This window comes from Drosophila persimilis, unplaced genomic scaffold, assembly GCF_003286085.1.
Source record: "Drosophila persimilis strain 14011-0111.01,24,50 unplaced genomic scaffold, DperRS2 tig00000520-arrow-pilon, whole genome shotgun sequence".
NCBI lineage: Eukaryota > Metazoa > Arthropoda > Insecta > Diptera > Drosophilidae > Drosophila > Drosophila persimilis.
In genome coordinates, this window is record NW_020825317.1 from 1801500 (window position 1) to 1819684 (window position 18185).

Sequence of the window (18185 nt, forward strand, 5' to 3'; positions counted from 1 at the left end):
TCACATCAAATTTTATAACTAACAAATCTTCTACCACCTTTTTTCCGTTACATTGGTGCTGTGAATGTGACAAAAATAAAGCTGCGAACTTTCACGCACTTACAGCACTGTCCGAGTTCGAGTCAGAGTCATCTGTTCTGTGCCAGTGCTGTCATCGATTGAAAAGCCTTAACATACCATATACGTTCCGTAAGTACGAAGTTCCATACCTAGTTTTATTAAAAACGTTAACAACAACAAATACAATACATACAAATAAGTTAAATTACCTTTAACAACAGTGGTGGTATCTGCCGTTGCCTTTACACCTGTGTGGCCTTCAAGCACTCGCACCTCCATAATAACTCGGTCTGTTTGTTTTACTTTTTTTTTTTTTGCTGCTAGTCAGTCTCTGCCTGATGTTCGGCCCAAACTGATCAAGTTTTCTTTGTCATCATTCTGTTGCAGTATCCGAGCCCGATCCCAATGCTGTGGACCGTGCACCTGGACGGAGGGCCTCAGAGGGTTAACCATGCCGCCGTGGGCGTGGGCGACTTAATCTACAGCTTCGGTGGATACTGCACCGGCTATGACTACCGCTTCAACGAGCAGATCGATGTGCACGTCCTGAACGCACACACTATGCGCTGGACCCTCGTCCCACAGCAGAACGACGAAGAAGGTGTTCCTCTCAAGTATCCGCTGGTCCCCTTCCAGCGGTACGGCCACACCGTGGTGGCCTACAAGGAGCGCATCTACATATGGGGCGGACGGAATGACGAGAACCTTTGCAACGTCCTCTACTGCTTTGACCCGAAGACTGCGAAGTGGACACGGCCCGTGGTTACTGGCTGCTTGCCCGGGGCCCGGGACGGTCACTCGGCATGTGTCATCGGCAACTCCATGTACATATTCGGCGGTTTCGTAGATGAGATAAACGAGTTCAGCAGCGACGTGCACACCCTCAATCTGGACACTATGGAGTGGAGTTATGTACAGACATTTGGTGTTCCCCCCAGCTACCGGGACTTCCATGCCGCTGTGGCCTACGAGGAAGAGCGCATGTACATTTTCGGGGGACGCGGCGATAAGCACAGCCCATACCACAGTCAGGAGGAGACCTATTGCCATGAGATTGTCTTTCTGGACATGAAGACGAAGGTATGGCACCGTCCGTTCACGGCCGGAAAGGTCCCCGTCGGCCGGCGCAGCCATAGCATGTTCGTCTATAACAAACTCATCTACGTCTTTGGCGGCTACAATGGGCTGCTCGACCAGCACTTTAACGATCTGTACACGTTTGATCCCCGCAGTAAACTCTGGAACCTAATACGGGCCAATGGAAAGGGGCCGACGGCCCGCCGCCGTCAATGTGCCATTGTGATAGGCACACAAATGTTCCTCTTTGGCGGCACCAGTCCACGAATCTCCACAAGTACAACGGCGGTGCTGCAGCACGAGCAGCAGGGCGATGCTCCGGCTGCACCTGGAGTTCAAGGCCATGCGGAGGCCCAAGACGCCGGGCCACCGCCGGTATTGCCTCTCATAGATTACAGCGACCTGCATGTGTTAGATTTCGAGCCAACACTGAAGACCCTGGCCACCATGGTGGTGCTGAAGTACCAGTTGGACATCTCCGGACTGCCACGGAGCTTTCGCGCCGACCTGCAGATGCTCACCCAGCCGAACAGTATTAGCCGCCCCATCAACCAGGCCGGGTAGCATCAAACAAGATTCATGGACCGAATGCCACAAAATGCATAAAGGACACATTGAAATTAGTCTTAGCTCACACGGCGGATGCGCTGCGGTCCGGGAAGCGGGTCCCATAACTCCCACAACTAGTCCGCTTTCCACAGCCACACGCACACATATACAGATCGAGCAAGAAATACTGATATGCTGGGAAATCCCGGTAATTCATGAGTTTCCGAAACTTATTTTGGTACTTCCTTTAGATGCTTAAATCTCAATTAACTCAAACAAAATTATGATACTGATAATAACACGAGAGATTTAGTTTGTAAAACATTTATAGAAAGGACCAAATAAAGCTCCTTTAGCTGTACTTGTTCCGAAATGTCCTCTAGCGCTCATTAGCGGTCGTTCCCCAGCTGAAGGATAGCTGAAAGTTGAGCTTTCACAGAAACAATAGAAAAGGTATCAAATAATTTCAGCTTACTTTCACTGTTTTATTATTAAAAGTTCTTGGGGTTATTGCCACTGCCTTACAGTTTGACAACTCTTTACAATCTAACTTAAAAATAAACCTTACATTCTAACTAAAAGTAAGGTCAGAAATAACTGCAGACCGGACCTTCGAGAGCTCATTCAGCAGTCATTCGTCAACCATTACACGGCACTAGTGTAGCCGCGTACCGATAGGTACCGGTTGATGATGTCCGATGGCATGTGCTGCATGGAGGCGTACTCTTCGGCATTGGCAAAACGAAGCTTTGTGTGCGGATCCATATAGGGGGCGGGCAAGCCGCTAATGTCCGAGTACTTTTTGGCCGGTACCAGAGAGGGTGGTGCATTAAGCGTGAAGTCTGGATATTGACACAAACAAACAGACAAGGCGAATTGAGCGTCGAAAGAAATGCATGGTGTTCTTGCTACTTACACGTTGGCCTGTCAACAGGTAGCTTCTGGTTTCGTTCCATATTGCTTATCTGGCGCATTGGGCGGTACACACAGTTCTTTGCGAAGATAAAGGGCTTTTTAAATGAGCGTCTGGTTTTCTGACTCGATTTCGTGTCCATGCTTGAGAGATAAGATGATAGCATTGAATTTAATGGTTGGTGTACATTATAGTGATGTAAAAAAACATCGATGCATCGAGCATCGATGTTTTTCTGCCGATGTTTTCCGATGTTTTTGTTGCTACCGATGTTGAGTGATGCATCGATGTTTTGCAAAACATCGGTAGTTTAATATCATATCATTGCGTATTTGTCTTCTGTAAGCAGCAACACAGCAATACCAAAGTAAGTAAACATATTTGACTTAAAATGAATCAAATTTACTATAGATGGTATACATTTGTTTAAATATGAAACTGCGAACGCCGTTAACATCATTCGAAGGCAACCTGTTTTGTATTTGGGAAGGGTACTGTTCAGTCACAGTTCATATGTTCATATGACGACACGAAAATTACATTAGCAACTAAGAATAGACAATTGCACTTGTAAACTCGAACCCACCAAAAAGGGTGAAGCAATAAACTATTTACTCTATTGCTGCCAAGTACCTAAGTAAATGCACTGAAATGTAACACCCGCACAGAGTAAGTGTACCCTATCTAAAAATACACTCACATGGAGCCTGTGCGTTCCTTCGCATACAATAAGAGTACCACTGCTATCTATATGTATAAGGAGATCCATTTGTTCAATAAAACTCAGTATCAGAAACAGTACCACAACTGCCTGTCACTAATTTTCCCATCGCAATCATCAGAGGCTGTCGCCGTGTCTTCAGATCCTGATTTCGCGGTCATACATCGATGCATCGAAGAATAAATCCGATGTATCAATCCAACATCGATGTTTGATTTTGACAACATCGATGGACATCGACATCGATGTTTTCATTCAAATTTAAATCACTAGTACCACTAACCATACAGTATATAGATGTGCCAGTTCATACAACGAAAGTGTCACACACCGACTTGCGCTATCCGTACCCCAGAGTGACGTCATCATGAGTGAGAGAGCGCAGAGAGAACATACTGTATGGATAGTGCTAGTACATTAAAGAGCTGGGAAGCAAACGATGGCACTATCATTACATCGATGTTTTGGCAATTCAGAAGCATCGATGGGAGTCATCGATGTTTTTACTGATCAAATGTATAATGAAATTAACCATTAATTTTGGGGTAAAAATCTAAAGAACGTACTAAAGAAGTTCGTTCCCTGACTTTTATTCAGTGAACTAAGTCGTTCTTTTAGTTTGTTCGATTTTTTCCCCTCTTTAGGCCATACATCTTGCCACTTCTTGGCCTTTTGTATCGATAACGTGAAGAAAGTGAACTCACCTAGTTGTTAATCCATTCATGTAGAAATGCCACTTGGAGCCATTTCACAACCTGATAACCTATTTCCTGGGATGGTCCCTAAGGTTTTGCAGCTGCGAAAATTTTTCAGTTATTCCACTATCCATCTGGGATATTCCTAATCCGCACTTTTTTATGCGATACTTTGCCGATAGTTTACAAGTGAAACCCTAAAAAGCAATGATTAAAAAAAAGTCCCGCATATAAATACTTGAAATCTTTTTCCAAATTTCAAATCGTAGAAGGCCAAAAAACCATAAAAAAGGAGACTATACAAAATCAAAATCAGAAACTAGTGGTGGTAAATTTAATAATTATATGTACATATGTATTTTTGTATTTATCATATTGGTATTTTACAGCCATTAAAAAAATACACCTAGGTTGAAGGGTAGTGCGGAGCTGGAAAATCGCGTAGGAAAAATTTGGTATGATAATATTGACGATTTGCGGGGTGCCCGAAAGAATTCTTTTGAGGTCGAGCAGGACAGATCTAACTGAAGCCCTATCATTCTTTCTGCGGTCAACGCGCTCCACCAAAACTGGACAGCCTTCTGGAGATTGATGGCGAAATGCTGGAAAGGACTCCCGGAAGGACCAGCAGATATTACAGGAGGAGCACCAGGAAATACTAAAATAAATTGCGAGCAGCAAAGGACAAACCAACGGTATATTTTTTAGCTTTTATTACCCCGGAATTTGGTAACGTAACGCCAGTAACGTACCAGATGCCTCCGCGATTTTTATAAAAAAAAACAACATGAAACCTTCATATACTCAGGCAGGTATTTAACTTTCAACAAAATTTTCTCATATGTATACTTTTGAAAACATATAATTTAGAGCACCCGTTTTCACAAAACGCAATATTTCTCCGTTTTCACATCGGAAACATTTTCCTCGCCGAAATTAAAATTAAACAGCTATTGATCCAACAAAACGAATTTTAATTTCAAAAGAAAAGAATAGGTGACTTTTAGATGCATTAAGATCAATTTTACACCAATACTAGGGAAATTTAGCTTGTCTAATAGCAACGACACTTTTTGTTTTCGTGCTGCAAGCTGACGTAGCTCGATTGGGTTATCGAAACGTTGGCAAGAATTAAATGTTTGCGCATAACAGCATAAGTGTGCGCTTAACAGATCAGATTATGCTCGTAAATATATTAAACTGTGCGCCTAAAAGAACATCTTGGTAAAAACTTTTACTCACAGTTCGGAAAACCGGAACCTACCTGATTATCACAAAAAAAACTATACATGTAGTCCTGACCAATTCGCAGAGTTTTGCAATTCCGACAAAAACTCCAAACGTTACCCTAACATGTGCTCTGTGTCGAATACTAATTCGTGATCAGCCCTTGTCCATCTATCGATAAATCTTAAAGATTTACCTGTTATCCATCGTTGCTGTTATGTTTTCTTGTAATTGGCAACCCTGCGCACAACGCAAAAATACAATGCGCTGTCTAAATAATTTTAACTGTGCAGGAACTAAGTAAAATTTCATAACTCCCAATTACGATCGAAATCAGCAAATAAAATGGCCCGGAATGCTGGCGCTGCCAGGTCCAGTTCAGGCAACTCGGGCCAACCGGCATCTGCAGCAGCGGCAGCGGCGGCAGTAGCAGCAGCTGCCGCAGCCGCCAACTCCAAACAGAAGCGTTGCACCAGGTTCAATTTGTCCTCGAAGGTGATGATGGACAAGTGGAAGACGTTAATCGGTTGCATTTGCCTGGGAATCGCTTCGTACTTTGGCTACGTGGGCTACTTGGAGACGAGGGTGAACACTCCGTTCGATAACCAGAAAATGGTTGTTAACACGGGGCTGGACAATCCAGATCTATACTGGGGATCGTACCGGCCGCTCACCTACTTCGGTATGAAAACACGCGATCCGCACTCCCTGGTAATGGGATTGATGTGGTACACGCCCAGTAGTCTGGGCCATGGTGGCCAGGGAATTCGGCACTGGTGTGAGCAGGGCGACAATCTCGACGGCTACGGGTGGACGCATCACGACGGCCGCAGCTTCGGCGTGCAGGAGATCCAGGACCTACCCTACGAGCTGAAGACCTCCTTTGTCAAGTATCCGGCTGGGAAGCAATATGGTGGCGACTGGACCGCTCGTATCTCGGTGAGGAACACAACTCGGGCCTGGGACAAGAGCATCTCGCTCATTTGGTACGTGGCGCTGGATGAGCGCACCAATGGCCATATCAAGTACGTGTCGGACGAGAAGAGCCCCGAGCCAGGCGTCTATGGCGAGACGCAGGGACTGGGCGAGTTCCAGGTCCGCTTTCATACAATGAAAGGAAAAATTCTGCACAAGTCCTACCTGAGCACGGTGGCGCCGTCGCTGAGTAAGCTGAAAGACACGCTCTTTTCGCATTTCCGAGCATTCGCGGACAAGCGCGGCAACCGCTTCATTGGCCTGCCCGGCGAGATTGTCTTCCAGAACGGTCTGCCCTCGTCCAATCCGGAGCCAAACTTCATAGCCATACAGATCACGGCCGAGGTAGACTTCACCCTCGACATTACCTATCAGTCCACATCGGGATTTACTCTGAGCGAGTCCATACCAAAGCCGCCCACGGGGCGGTCGTACACAGAGTCGCTGCAGGCAAAGATCAGCGAGTTCGACCAGCGATTCGAAGAGAAGTTCCAGCTGAAGAGCCGCGGCTACTCGCTCGAAGAGGTGCGCTTCGCACGCAACGCCCTGAGCAATATGCTAGGTGGCATTGGCTACTTCTACGGCTCTAGTCGTGTGCAGTCGGTCCACACCAAAAACCCAGTGCCCTATTGGAAGGCTCCCTTATACACGGCCGTGCCCTCTCGCAGCTTTTTTCCCCGTGGCTTCCTATGGGACGAGGGCTTCCACGGGCTGCTAATAAGTTCATGGGACATCGATATAGAGCTGGACATCATCTGTCATTGGTTTGATCTGCTCAATGTCGAGGGCTGGATTCCACGTGAGCAAATCCTCGGAGCTGAGGCCATGTCCAAGGTCCCCGAAGAGTTTGTCACACAAAGGAACAGCAATGCCAATCCGCCAACGTTCTTTCTGACGCTACAGAAGCTGCTCACCAGCCACAGGAAGGAGCTCTCTCAAGAGGGTCGCCTGGCCACCCTCGAGCGGCTGTATCCCCGTATCCAGGCGTGGTTCAACTGGTACAACACCACACAAAAAGGTTCGGTTTCCTTCTGCATCTTTCTATCTCTCTCCTTTTCTAATTCGTGCTCTGCACTTCATTTTCGCAGGCGACTTAATGGGATCATATCTGTGGCGTGGTCGAAATACTACCACCCAGCGAGAGCTCAATCCTAAGAGCCTATCCTCCGGCCTGGACGATTATCCACGCGCCTCGCATCCCACCGACCGGGAGCGGCACTTGGATCTGCGCTGCTGGGTGGCGCTGGCCGCCAGCGTGATGGCCGAGCTGTCGACGCTGCTTGGCAAGGACGACGTCAAGTACTATGAGACGGCCTCCTATTTGACGGACAACGAGCAGCTGAACCGTCTGCACCTAGCCCCCTACAGTGAACAGTACGCCGACTGGGGCCTCCACACCGACCAGGTCATGCTGAAGCGTCCACCAGCGATGGCGCCGCAGCGGGGCAGCCACCCGTCGCAACAGCCAGAGATGGTGCGCGTGTCGATGGAACAGCCAACCTACCAGTTTGTGGACACCACATTTGGCTATGTAAATCTATTCCCGCTCCTGCTCGAGCAGCTTAATCACGACTCGCCGTATCTGACCAAAATGCTGCAGGACCTGAGGGATCCACAGCAGCTTTGGACAAAGTTTGGCCTTCGGTCGCTATCGAAGCGCTCCCCGCTGTATATGAAGCGGAACACTGAGCACGATCCGCCGTACTGGCGTGGCCCCATCTGGATCAACATTAACTTTCTGGCTGTGAGGGCCCTGCAGCATTATGGCAAGATAGAGGGCCCCAATGCCGCTCTGGCCCGTGAGATTTACGCGGAACTGCGCGAGAATCTAGTAAGAAATATATTCAGGCAATACCAGAAGAGCGGCTACCTTTGGGAACAGTACGATGACTCCACTGGCGAGGGAAAGGGCTGTAATCCGTTCACCGGCTGGACGGCTACCGTGGTCCTCCTCATGGCCGAGCAGTTCTAACTTGTTTCTACTTTCTTTATCGTTTTCCCCTATCTGCTGTGAGTTCCTCAACCAATGGAGTCCTACAATGGGAGTCCCCAATGATCTACATATAGTATATGTTTTTATGTAGTAACATAGAGTGTGTAATCTTTAGTGTGTCTTCCTGTCCGTCAGTCCTGGTTGCTGTACAAAACGTTTCCCCCTATTGAGGAAATGTCCACGTGCTGGAGAATGTGAGTAAGAAATTCGGACAAAGAAAGGATGGGACAAAGAAGAGAAAAAGGGGCAATTTTTAGCGTTAAATAGATGAATTTTAAAATTATAAACTATTATAAAAGATTCCTTTGGATGTTTTTATTTTGCTGTTGCTGTTTATTTTATTTATTATTAAATTAACAATAATCTGTTAATAATGGTACTAAGTTACTAAAGGCGGAAAAAGATAAGTTAAAAGTTAGCTAAATTTAAATGATTATAAATATTGCATGCAATTAGTTTAAGAGACAGTTCAGGGGATAGGGTTTGACAGAGGGAGTTATAATTATGGCATAAAACCCTAAAAGGTTCATGATCAGCATAATTAGACCTACATATGGGTAGACGGATAGGCCTAAAAGTACGGGTAGGTCTAGATGGAACGGCCAAGTCAATCTGACCCAAGAGAGTTTGGGAGTCAACAGTCCCAAGAAGGAGCTTGTGCACGAACATTACGCCATTGCATATTCTGCGATGGTGCAACGACGGCAGGTCAATAAGATTTAGCCTAGACCGGTAGGGTGGCAAGATTCTACCTGAGTCCCAGTTAAAGTTCCGAAGGGCAAAAATTAAAAATTGCTTTTGCACGGATTCAATAACAGCCTGCTGTTCTTTATACTGCGGGCTCCACACACAAGAACAATACTCCAATATAGGACGTACTAACGAGATGTACAGTTGTTTCGTAACGTACGGGTCGTCAAACTCCTTGGACCAACGCCTGATGAACGCTAAAACACCCTTAGCTTTATTTACAGTTGCAGCTATATGGGTGTTAAAACACATCTTATGATCAAAAAGGACTCCAAGGTCATTTGAAGTCGAAATTCGCTCAAGGACATGATTTCCTAGAACATATGGGACAAAATGAGGAGCGCGACGGTAAAATGTCATAAGTTTGCATTTGGAAAGGTTCAGAAAAAGAAGATTAGTTGAACACCACAATAGTAGTTCACTTAGATCAAGTTGAAGGCGTGTGTGCAAATACCAATCAGAGTAAGAAAGACAGATTTTGACATCATCAGCATACATTAGTGTAGTAGAGTATGTTATAACTTAAGGAAGGTCATTCACAAATAAAATGAACAGAAGCGGGCCCAGATGACTTCCCTGTGGCACACCTGAAGTAACATTTACAGTATTTGACAACACGTTAGAAAACAAATATCAGCAAGTGAGCAAGTGAGAAATAAAGCTTGTGTCCAATCCATAACCAAAAGAGGCTTCCATCGGATGGCGCTTTACATGGCGCCCATATAAATTAACTTATACTTTTACGAGCCCCTTCTATTTGTGGGTATTCTGAGAGACATGATTAAGGAACGTGTCATAACAAGCGTATGATTAACGCTGGGGGAAATGGATTCAGAAGTAAGCGTTACCGACCTCATAAGTACATACTTGATCAGCATCAATAGCAGATTCGATTGCTAGAGCAACCAAATGTTGTGTGCCTGTGTTTCCTGTGATATCGCACTGAATGGAGTTTGTTTCCAAATTTTGCGACGCCCCCTTCTGCCCCACAAGGAAGCAAAAACTGTGGCATCCACAACATTGAAGACAAAAGAAAATGCAGAACCCCAGAGAAGGACCATATCTAGCAGATTGTGGAATCTGGTTCGGATCGAATCATTAATATATCGAATATAGCCAGAAGCAACAAATGAAAGTGCAGTGGCCTCGCTACGCCCTCCACGCGCTTACTCATTCCCTCTCTCTCTCTCTCTCACACACTCTTCATCGTGCAGTGTGCGCTATTCACGAAGAGGAGCGAGTTAAAACGACCGGTGTTGTGATAATAGAGAACAAAAGACAGAGTAAAAAAAAGCTCAAAAAAATATATAGCTCATATATAAATTTGCAACGTTCGCATTGGTTCGTTTTATTATCGGACCCATATACGTATGCATGCACTTGTTTCTGTACATACTATGTACATATGTATGTTTTACGGAGTAAAACCACGGATGCAAATCGGTGGTCATAATAGCTGCGACACTTACAAAAAAGCTCCTCTGTTCTCCTCTTGGGTTTTAAAAAGTAAGCCTTTGCCTTTGTCTTTTAGTTTAAAGCATGTAGATTAACCACGGACCACGTCCCATTAAAATGCTTCGATTCATAATTTCTGCACATTTTATTTCCACATGTGATTATTTTTGCCAGTTGGAAATCGGTATTAGCTTTTTTCGTCTGTGGGGAGAGGAGAGGGATCAGGGAAACATGTCACATTAATATACTTATGCATACTATTTACTACTACTACTATGATTATCGTACAATCTTCTTCTTAACTACACATACATACATATATTACACAGACGCATACACAGATTCAATTCATTCACTCGACAGCAACTCGACTGCTGCGCTCGCTACTCCTCCTCGGCTGAGCCAAAAAAATAAGGTTGCAAAAATATACATACATATGTATTTACGTACTCGTATGACATATACGTACATATGTACACGCAGCCATTAGAAATACACACTTAACACAAGACTAATTAGATAATTGTTTAATGCAGCCTGAATTATATTAGGAAAAAAGTATATCAAAATGTTTAAGGTTTTTTTGTTGCTTTTGTTGTCTTTTGGTGTGTATAAAAAAGAGCAACGAAAAATAATTCGAATAATTCTTCTTTGTTCAGAATTGGACTCTAGTTGAACATTGACTTAAGAACATTTCTGCTCGCGAGATTGGATTGGGCTTATCGCTAGTGTTAATTACAATTAATAAGATCTACGTGTTTGCACTTAAGTGAACGTTAACGTGACTGAGTTTTGACGGCTCTTATTGGGGATTGCACTGAACGTAGGAACCTATTTACATGTCTAACAGAAACCGCGAAGAGAAAACAAAAGGCATTGCATCATAATGCAACGGGGGGACCAAGCAGTATCCAAGGTACTCGATCTGCGCAGCGTAAGTGTATAAACTATTTATACATATGCTAGTCCTATGATCATGAAGTACATGGAAGAAAGTCTTCTATGGCCAGAACCAAAGTCAATCTCTGTTAATCTCTCTTCAAAAGTTATCATCGTTGCCGGCAAAGATGTGGGGCAGCAGGAGAAGAAACTCTCGGAGCCAGTCAATCTCTCTGATTTCCGCCTACTCCACCTTCTTTTTGATGCCTGAAGATGCCCGTCTGAAGGCCGGGAGCCGGTCCAAAAGTGCCAGCAGAATGCTGCCCGGCAATCGCTGATGTTGATTGATCAAATCCTCAATGGCTGTGGCAACCTGCCAGATGAAATAATCAGTGGAAATGGAAAAATGGAGTGCCAAGCAAAAGTCTAGCGAAGTCCACTCACCTTGTTCTGTAGGTCCTGCGGAGTGAGGGTCTCATCGTACTCTATCGGTTTGCCCAAATACGTGCGAAACTTCACCGGAAAGCCGCCGTAGATGGGATAGACCGGAATGCGAACCTTGTTGTACAGCCGCATAAAGAAGTTCCGAAAGATGCCTACCTGCCGGAACCCCTCCCGTAGATTTTGCGTAAAGCAGGGTATTATGGGGGCCTTGGCCTCCAGGGCAACCTTTGCGAAGCCCACACGATTGCGCCACAGCAGCTCGTAGTAATGGTCTCCGAACTGGGCCTCGTAGACGCCGCCCGGCGAGATGGCCAGCAGATTGCCATCCCGCAGAATGCTCACACAAGATTGGACGGTGCCGGGACTGACGTGGAAGGCCTCCGATATGGTGCCCCATCCGGGAAGCTTGAACAGGAACCTATCCCCGATCGTGTAGATCAGGCGCTCTCGCTGCAGAAGCATCCGAGAGTTCAGGTAGTACATGTCGATGGGTATCGCTCCATGGTAATAGACAATCAGCGCCGGACCCTCCTGGGGTACGTTCTCCAGACCGATCACCTCGTACCCGTGGTAGATTCTCGCATGGGCATCCCATATGGCGGCCACTATCTTGCGGCCCACGCGCCAGAAGTTGCGATCGGTCTGCACAGCTCGCATGATCACCTGCCTAAAGGGCGAGATACAAGGGGAGACGGGAGTTGTAAGTTGAAGTTGTCATTGAGTAGAGGATTAGAGGACTAGGTGGTTCTGTAGGTGACTCCACTAGGGGTGAGGTGGGTCGGGTCGGCGGCTTGCTCCGATCTCAAATTAATTGCCAAAAACTGATAATTATATTTAAATTTAATTTTTTCTTTCGCTGTGACCAGGTGTTATCAGCATAAAACAGACAGACCTGTCCTCAAAAACTTATAAATCAATTTGCATACAGACATAAATTTATATATACATGTATGTACATATGTAGGGGGGCCCCGTTTATAGGAATGCAGAACTGCGTTTTGTGGGGGGCAGCAGGGAGCAGGGAGCAGGGACATCGCTCGGCCGCTGATAAGAATGCTCTCAAAAAGAATCTTATGGCCAACAGCTTGGGGACCAAAACAACTACCGACAGAAGCAAAAACAATTTTCTGCCCAAATCGAATGACAACAATTTGATCAGCGACTTTAGGGCAGATCTCAAGGGAAAAGTGGCCGCCTAGATCTCGAGTTTGGTGTCATCCCTGACGTAACTTCGCCGATCTTCATCGGTACATCTGGCCTCATTTAAACAGCAGCCACTAAAAGAACAATTTGTTATATAAAAGGGATAAATGATTCTAACGTAATCGTCGCATAAGAACTTAACCGGAAGTGCAAGGATACCAGGACTACACCCAACGAATAGTTCTTGATCGTCACTCTCCATCGTTACCAAAACGGAATTCAATATTAAGTTTTACAGAGTACAATGCTAGTTATCATTTTAGTTTTTACGAGTAGGCATGGGACATACATATGTAGATATGTATGTATGTACTTATTCCCTACATATGATATGTATCTCTAGTGGAGGTAGGCCCTACAAACTGGGACCATGCCTGTTATATCGAACAATACCACCGAACAAAAGTACACATGCCTGTGCGTACTTATTTGTGTAGATAACTATGGGAGCGATATGGGATCTGGTAAAAAGCAGCTGATCAAGAATATATGTATATCTTTTCTTCGGCCTCCTCGTCTTCCCCCATGACTTTTATGGATATTTAATTCCTGTGACCGTAATCGCGCTGCGCTTCATGACCAGTATTAGTACTGGTGATCGTGCGGGGCAAGCAATGGCGTCGTCGCCAATACCCATGAACTGATAGTCATTAGTGATGCGTATGGCGCTGCGACTTCGCTTCGGTGCCTCGGTGCCTCAGTGCAGGCTGTTATCGGAACACAACAGCCACGAGAAGAAGCAGCAGAAATGAAGCAACATCATCGTCGAGTCGACTACAGGAGAATATGCTTTAGTTTTGTTTGATGACACGTTTTGGTTTAGTGTTTTTCTATACCCTTGAAGAGGGCGAGGGTATTATGGAATTGATCCAATGTTTGTTACGCACATAAAAGCCTCTTCACCCCATTATATAGATATATATGTGCACATATGTGCTTAAACAACTCACAAAGATTTGGTCATAGGAACGATGGTCGGTCGGTTAGCATTTATGTTTATTTTTTATACAGCTCTAGCAGAAATTTCCGAACACTATACCTTTACAGAGGGTAATAATAATTAATTACCATATTTTTTCCGCGAAAAGAAAAACCATTCATTGCTAGAACAATTGTTTTGAATTTAAAGAAATTCCACGATCGGATGGGATTTTATGCATGGTGATAGTAGCATAGGAAGGCTAGGGCGAAAATAAGCTGTATTTTTTCGTATATAAGGAAATCGTATCAAAATCAGATGACCATATCACGAGAGAATTGCAGGGCATCACAAGATTCGGGCTTGCTTCCTAGTTTTTTTCTTGCGTGTTTTTTTATTGATGAGTACTTATCGAACTGTTCCAGTATCGGGCTATGACAAGGCCATAAACGTACTTGCTTGTGCATGTGTTTGTATTTTTGTGCCATTATCTGGCGGGGAATCCAGTGGATTGGATCGATCAATGGGAGTCGTTCGATAATGTCAAACACTAATACATACATACATACATACGTGTATATGCAGATAAGGGTGAAGCTATTAGTCTAGTACAGGGTAAAGAGAGCTTTTTAGGTAATTAGCATAGAGAACAGAACTGGTTCTGCAGTGAATAGAAGACATTAGAGAGTTTGAAAATAAATAAAAGCACGCCAGAAAATACATACATACATACGTAGTCGCACACACACACACACCCACACACACAAGAAGTAAAAGTCGCTGAAGCCGACGTTGATCACTTGATAAACAGTCGCTATTGCTGTCGCTGACGACGTCGACGTCGACGTCTCTATGAGCAGGAGCGGACCTGTAAACCCAAAGGGCAAACGGTATGTTAATTATGGGTGATGTGAATCCAAGAGAGCTTACGCTCGGCTCATGTGTGTTGTACATATGTACATACGTATGTGCTCTGCTGCCTCTCTCTCACACGCTAGCTGTGCCGTTTTAATTACATTGGAAAAAAGAGACAAGACGCATTATGCACAGGGCCAGGCCAGAGTGACCAACCAACCGCCAACCGGACGGACGGAGTAGAAGATGGACAAATGGCTGCCGAAAAGTGCGCGGTCAGCATGAGAGTTCATTTACACCTGGACAAGAGTGGCGGCGAGTGCAATAGTTGCTGTTGTTGTTGCTGTACCTGTTGTTCTTTTAATGTATTATTTTAAGCGCTGAGCGGTGTAAGAGTTGCGTACCTGTGCAGCTTGTAGATGAAGAGCACCAAGAATGATATGTATATAAGGGCCACAAAGACCAGGGGCAGCAGGAATGTGACTATCAGCGGCGTCAGGAAGCGATACAGCCACATCGAGTAATCCAGGTCGATGTAGGATGCTAAACGGTACATCGGAAGAGAAGCTTTGATTAGATGTGGGCTCTGGGATCGGTAGCAGCTCGGCCGGGCGGTAGATAATAGATAACTAGCTTGTACTCACACAACAGACTTTGAAGACTCTTGACTATATTCTCCAGAACTTCCATCTTTGCTTTTTGTTTAGTACTCTTCTTGACTCTGATTAAATTGAACGAAGTTCCTATGTTCGGTGAATGTTATAGTAGATGGGATGGCCTCTTCTGGCGAGGTTTCGTTTGTTATTATCGGGAATGGCCAATGGCCGATTGGCAGGTGGGAAAGCAAAATACATATATGTATTCGAATAAAGTTTTGGCCTAATTTTCACTTGAAGCTTTACTTTCTTTCTCTTTTGCGCTCCTCGAGTTCTGTTTTTGATTTCTGCTCATTTAAATCTGAATCAAAATTCTCGTTTCGTTGTCCCCTCTTCGGTTTCTGCTTGACGGTTATTTCGGTGGTTTGTTGCTGGATGGATTCCCATTTGGCGGCCCACTCTCATTTGCATTAACATTTGAGCCGCTTTATGTACATTTTATACACTCGACTCGAAATTGTCTCATTGCTAGGTTTCGTTTCTTTGCTGCTAACGGAGTTGGCCAAACGTAATCATTACCGTTTCCGCCTCAGTTTAATGACAACAGATGTCGTTCGCGGCCAGCCACATTGTGTTGAAGTAGTCGCCGTTGTGTGTTTCAGTTATTACTACTAAGTAGCGTTGTGCTTTATATATTGTTGTTCTCTCATTTTGTTTTTTGCTTTGCATTCATCCCTGGAACCTGGCAACGTTGCCCAGCTGTTCTGCAGCTGTCAGCGCTGCCAGCTTTTTAGCTTTGCGATGGAAGTCTACACGATAAATATTGTGAAAAAATGAATTATCTTGGATAATCTGAATCAGCTGTGAGTGGTGGAGAAATAAACAACCCGTGTTACACTGACACAAACATATCGTTGCGCGTGTCCTCAAGACTAGATTGGTCTTGAGGTGTGGAGGGATACAACCATAAAACAAATTTATCTACCCTGTGTCTCATGCTATCTTTGTCTTGCAGACTAGATTGGTCTTCAAGTGTAGTGATTTATCGATGCCGACCCCGTGATGTGACACTTGGGGCTCGTCACATATGGCAGCCCAAAAAACAAAACAAAAAAAAAAACGAGACAAAAAGGATATAAAACTAAAAATGTAGAATTATAATATTTTCAAGACTGATATTTTGAGAAATAAAACATATACTAATTTTTGGACTTTTATTGCACTGAAACTACCTCAGTACGCCCTAAAATACTTGAAATAATCATTTGTATATATAAGCGCTAACAATTTATTTACGTTGTTGTCGAGCACAAACAACGGATAAGAAGACTGTATCAGCGATAATTTGTTGATAAAATTCAGCTTTAGACGCCCTAGCAAACACCAAACAAAGCAACAAAGAGACTGACCTGAAATTGAAAACTCGTCGCGATTAAAACTCTGAGTACACTCCACAGTTCGTCACTGCCACTTGAGGACAACGGACGGTCGAGAGGTTCATCATCCATCCCAACTCCACCATCAGCATCATGTGCGTGATCTTTTTTTACGCCAATTCAGATCCCCAGCCCGGTGGCTACAGGCTCATCTTGGCTTCTAATCGCGATGAGTTCTTTGCCCGTAAAACCGTGAAGGCGAGCGAATGGCCCGACGCGGATCATGTCGTTGGCGGTAAGTGGTGCGGTGATGCACTTGCCTCTTGTATGCGCCTCTTGAATCTGAACCTCCAACGCTCCTTGCAGGCATTGATCTCGAACCGGGCCGCGAGGGCGGCACCTGGCTGGCCATTGGCAGCGCGAGTGGAGTCTTCAAAGTTGGGGCCCTGCTCAATCTCACAGGCGAGCCCAAGCCCCGCGATGCAGTCGGTAATCAAACACACCCCACACCACACCACACCACACGCACACATCATTGATTCATTTTGCTTTCGCCGAACTTTCACTGAACTTTTGCTTCAAACCTTTTTCTGTTTCCCGTTTGAAGCGCACAAGAACATTTTGCAACCAAATAACCAAAACAACCACAATAACAGCCACAGTCACAGCCACAGCCACAGCAGCAGCAACATGAGCAACAGCAAGAGGCCAGAAAATAACGATAACGAACATTTCTTACTAGGGCGCGGCATGATTGTGGCAGACTTTGTGTCCCAGTTCGATGAGCCAAACAGCATACTGAACTTCAACCAGAGCCTGCTTCAGGACTGCACCAAGTACAGCGCCTTCAACTTTGTCTCCATTGAGATTGGGTGAGTGTCGAATATCTGTTCGTATGATTGTATACGTATACCAGTCCCTCCCATCCCACCGTTTAGGCCAAAATCCCTGCCAGCCCAGATCAGACTGCTGAGTAATGTGCCGCCCACCCTGAACGACTTTGAGGAGGGAAAATGCTACGGCTTCGGCAACAGTCTGCCCGGGACTCCCTTCGAGAAGGTGCGCTTCGGCCAGCAGCAGTTCTCAGATATTGTAGAGGAGCATGGCACTGGCACAGTCGAAGCACTGAGCGCGCAGCTGCTGATGCTGCTCAAGAACAAGAAGAAATTCTGGCCCGATGCGGAGCTGAAGCGTCGCGCCCCCAACTGGGGCGAGGAATTGAGTGCGCTCAATGTCCACATTGGCGACCGCGGCTATGGCAGTCGTACGCATTCCATTATCCTGGTGGACACCAACAACAAGATGCATTTCTTTGAGGAAAATTTTGATCCCGAGATCAATTCGCTAGAGCCATGTAATCTACGGACGGTGGTCCACAAGCACTTGGGGGCGATCTAAATCTAGTAGTGGAAATGTATGTGTGTGCATTTTTGTTGCATTTGTTGGTGTGTTATGAATAATAATAATAATAATAATATCCATTTTGTCTCTGGAATAT

The 18185-nt window shown here is 45.1% G+C and overlaps 5 protein-coding genes and 1 long non-coding RNA gene across 8 annotated transcripts; 4 read left to right on the forward strand and 2 right to left on the reverse strand.

Moving 5' to 3' along the window:
* The first annotated feature begins 58 nt into the window (after positions 1-58).
* On the forward strand, positions 59-2059 carry LOC6602677 (kelch domain-containing protein 3). Of its 2 annotated transcripts, none has more exons than XM_026990018.1 (2): positions 59-189; positions 448-2059. In XM_026990018.1, exon 2 carries the CDS (start codon positions 466-468, stop codon positions 1699-1701), a length of 1236 nt encoding a protein of 411 aa, XP_026845819.1. In that variant the 5' UTR covers positions 59-189; positions 448-465; the 3' UTR covers positions 1702-2059. The 2 variants fall into 2 exon arrangements, with proteins under 2 accessions (XP_026845819.1, XP_002027688.1); XM_002027652.2 differs by lacking the exon at positions 59-189 and adding an exon at positions 261-348.
* Positions 2060-2147: 88 nt separating this feature from the next.
* Positions 2148-4059, reverse strand: LOC6602678 (INO80 complex subunit C). The gene is made up of 3 exons (XM_002027653.2): positions 4025-4059; positions 2603-2742; positions 2148-2528 (listed from the first exon to the last, which is right to left on the reverse strand). Exons 1-3 carry the CDS (start codon positions 4042-4044, stop codon positions 2332-2334), a joined length of 357 nt encoding a protein of 118 aa, XP_002027689.2. The 5' UTR covers positions 4045-4059; the 3' UTR covers positions 2148-2331.
* Positions 4060-4295: 236 nt separating this feature from the next.
* Positions 4296-4819, forward strand: LOC113566110. Its single transcript, XR_003408947.1, has 3 exons — positions 4296-4343; positions 4405-4470; positions 4593-4819. It is a non-coding gene; the product is annotated as an uncharacterized LOC113566110 (long non-coding RNA).
* A 716-nt stretch (positions 4820-5535) lies between these two features.
* LOC6602679 (mannosyl-oligosaccharide glucosidase) lies at positions 5536-8511 on the forward strand. The gene is made up of 2 exons (XM_002027654.2): positions 5536-7235; positions 7306-8511. The coding sequence occupies exons 1-2, from the start codon at positions 5588-5590 to the stop codon at positions 8187-8189; spliced, it is 2532 nt and encodes an 843-aa protein (XP_002027690.1). The 5' UTR covers positions 5536-5587; the 3' UTR covers positions 8190-8511.
* Positions 8512-10903: 2392 nt separating this feature from the next.
* Positions 10904-15997, reverse strand: LOC6602680 (transmembrane protein 68). The gene is made up of 4 exons (XM_002027655.2): positions 15360-15997; positions 15120-15258; positions 11739-12405; positions 10904-11667 (listed from the first exon to the last, which is right to left on the reverse strand). The coding sequence occupies exons 1-4, from the start codon at positions 15403-15405 to the stop codon at positions 11539-11541; spliced, it is 981 nt and encodes a 326-aa protein (XP_002027691.1). The 5' UTR covers positions 15406-15997; the 3' UTR covers positions 10904-11538.
* Positions 15998-16619: 622 nt separating this feature from the next.
* Positions 16620-18182, forward strand: LOC6602682 (transport and Golgi organization protein 2). Of its 2 annotated transcripts, none has more exons than XM_002027656.2 (4): positions 16620-16982; positions 17054-17176; positions 17295-17559; positions 17626-18182. In XM_002027656.2, the coding sequence occupies exons 1-4, from the start codon at positions 16841-16843 to the stop codon at positions 18083-18085; spliced, it is 990 nt and encodes a 329-aa protein (XP_002027692.1). In that variant the 5' UTR covers positions 16620-16840; the 3' UTR covers positions 18086-18182. The 2 variants fall into 2 exon arrangements, with proteins under 2 accessions (XP_002027692.1, XP_026846026.1); XM_026990225.1 differs by having other exon boundaries at positions 16622-16982; positions 17430-17559.
* The last annotated feature ends 3 nt before the right edge of the window (positions 18183-18185 follow it).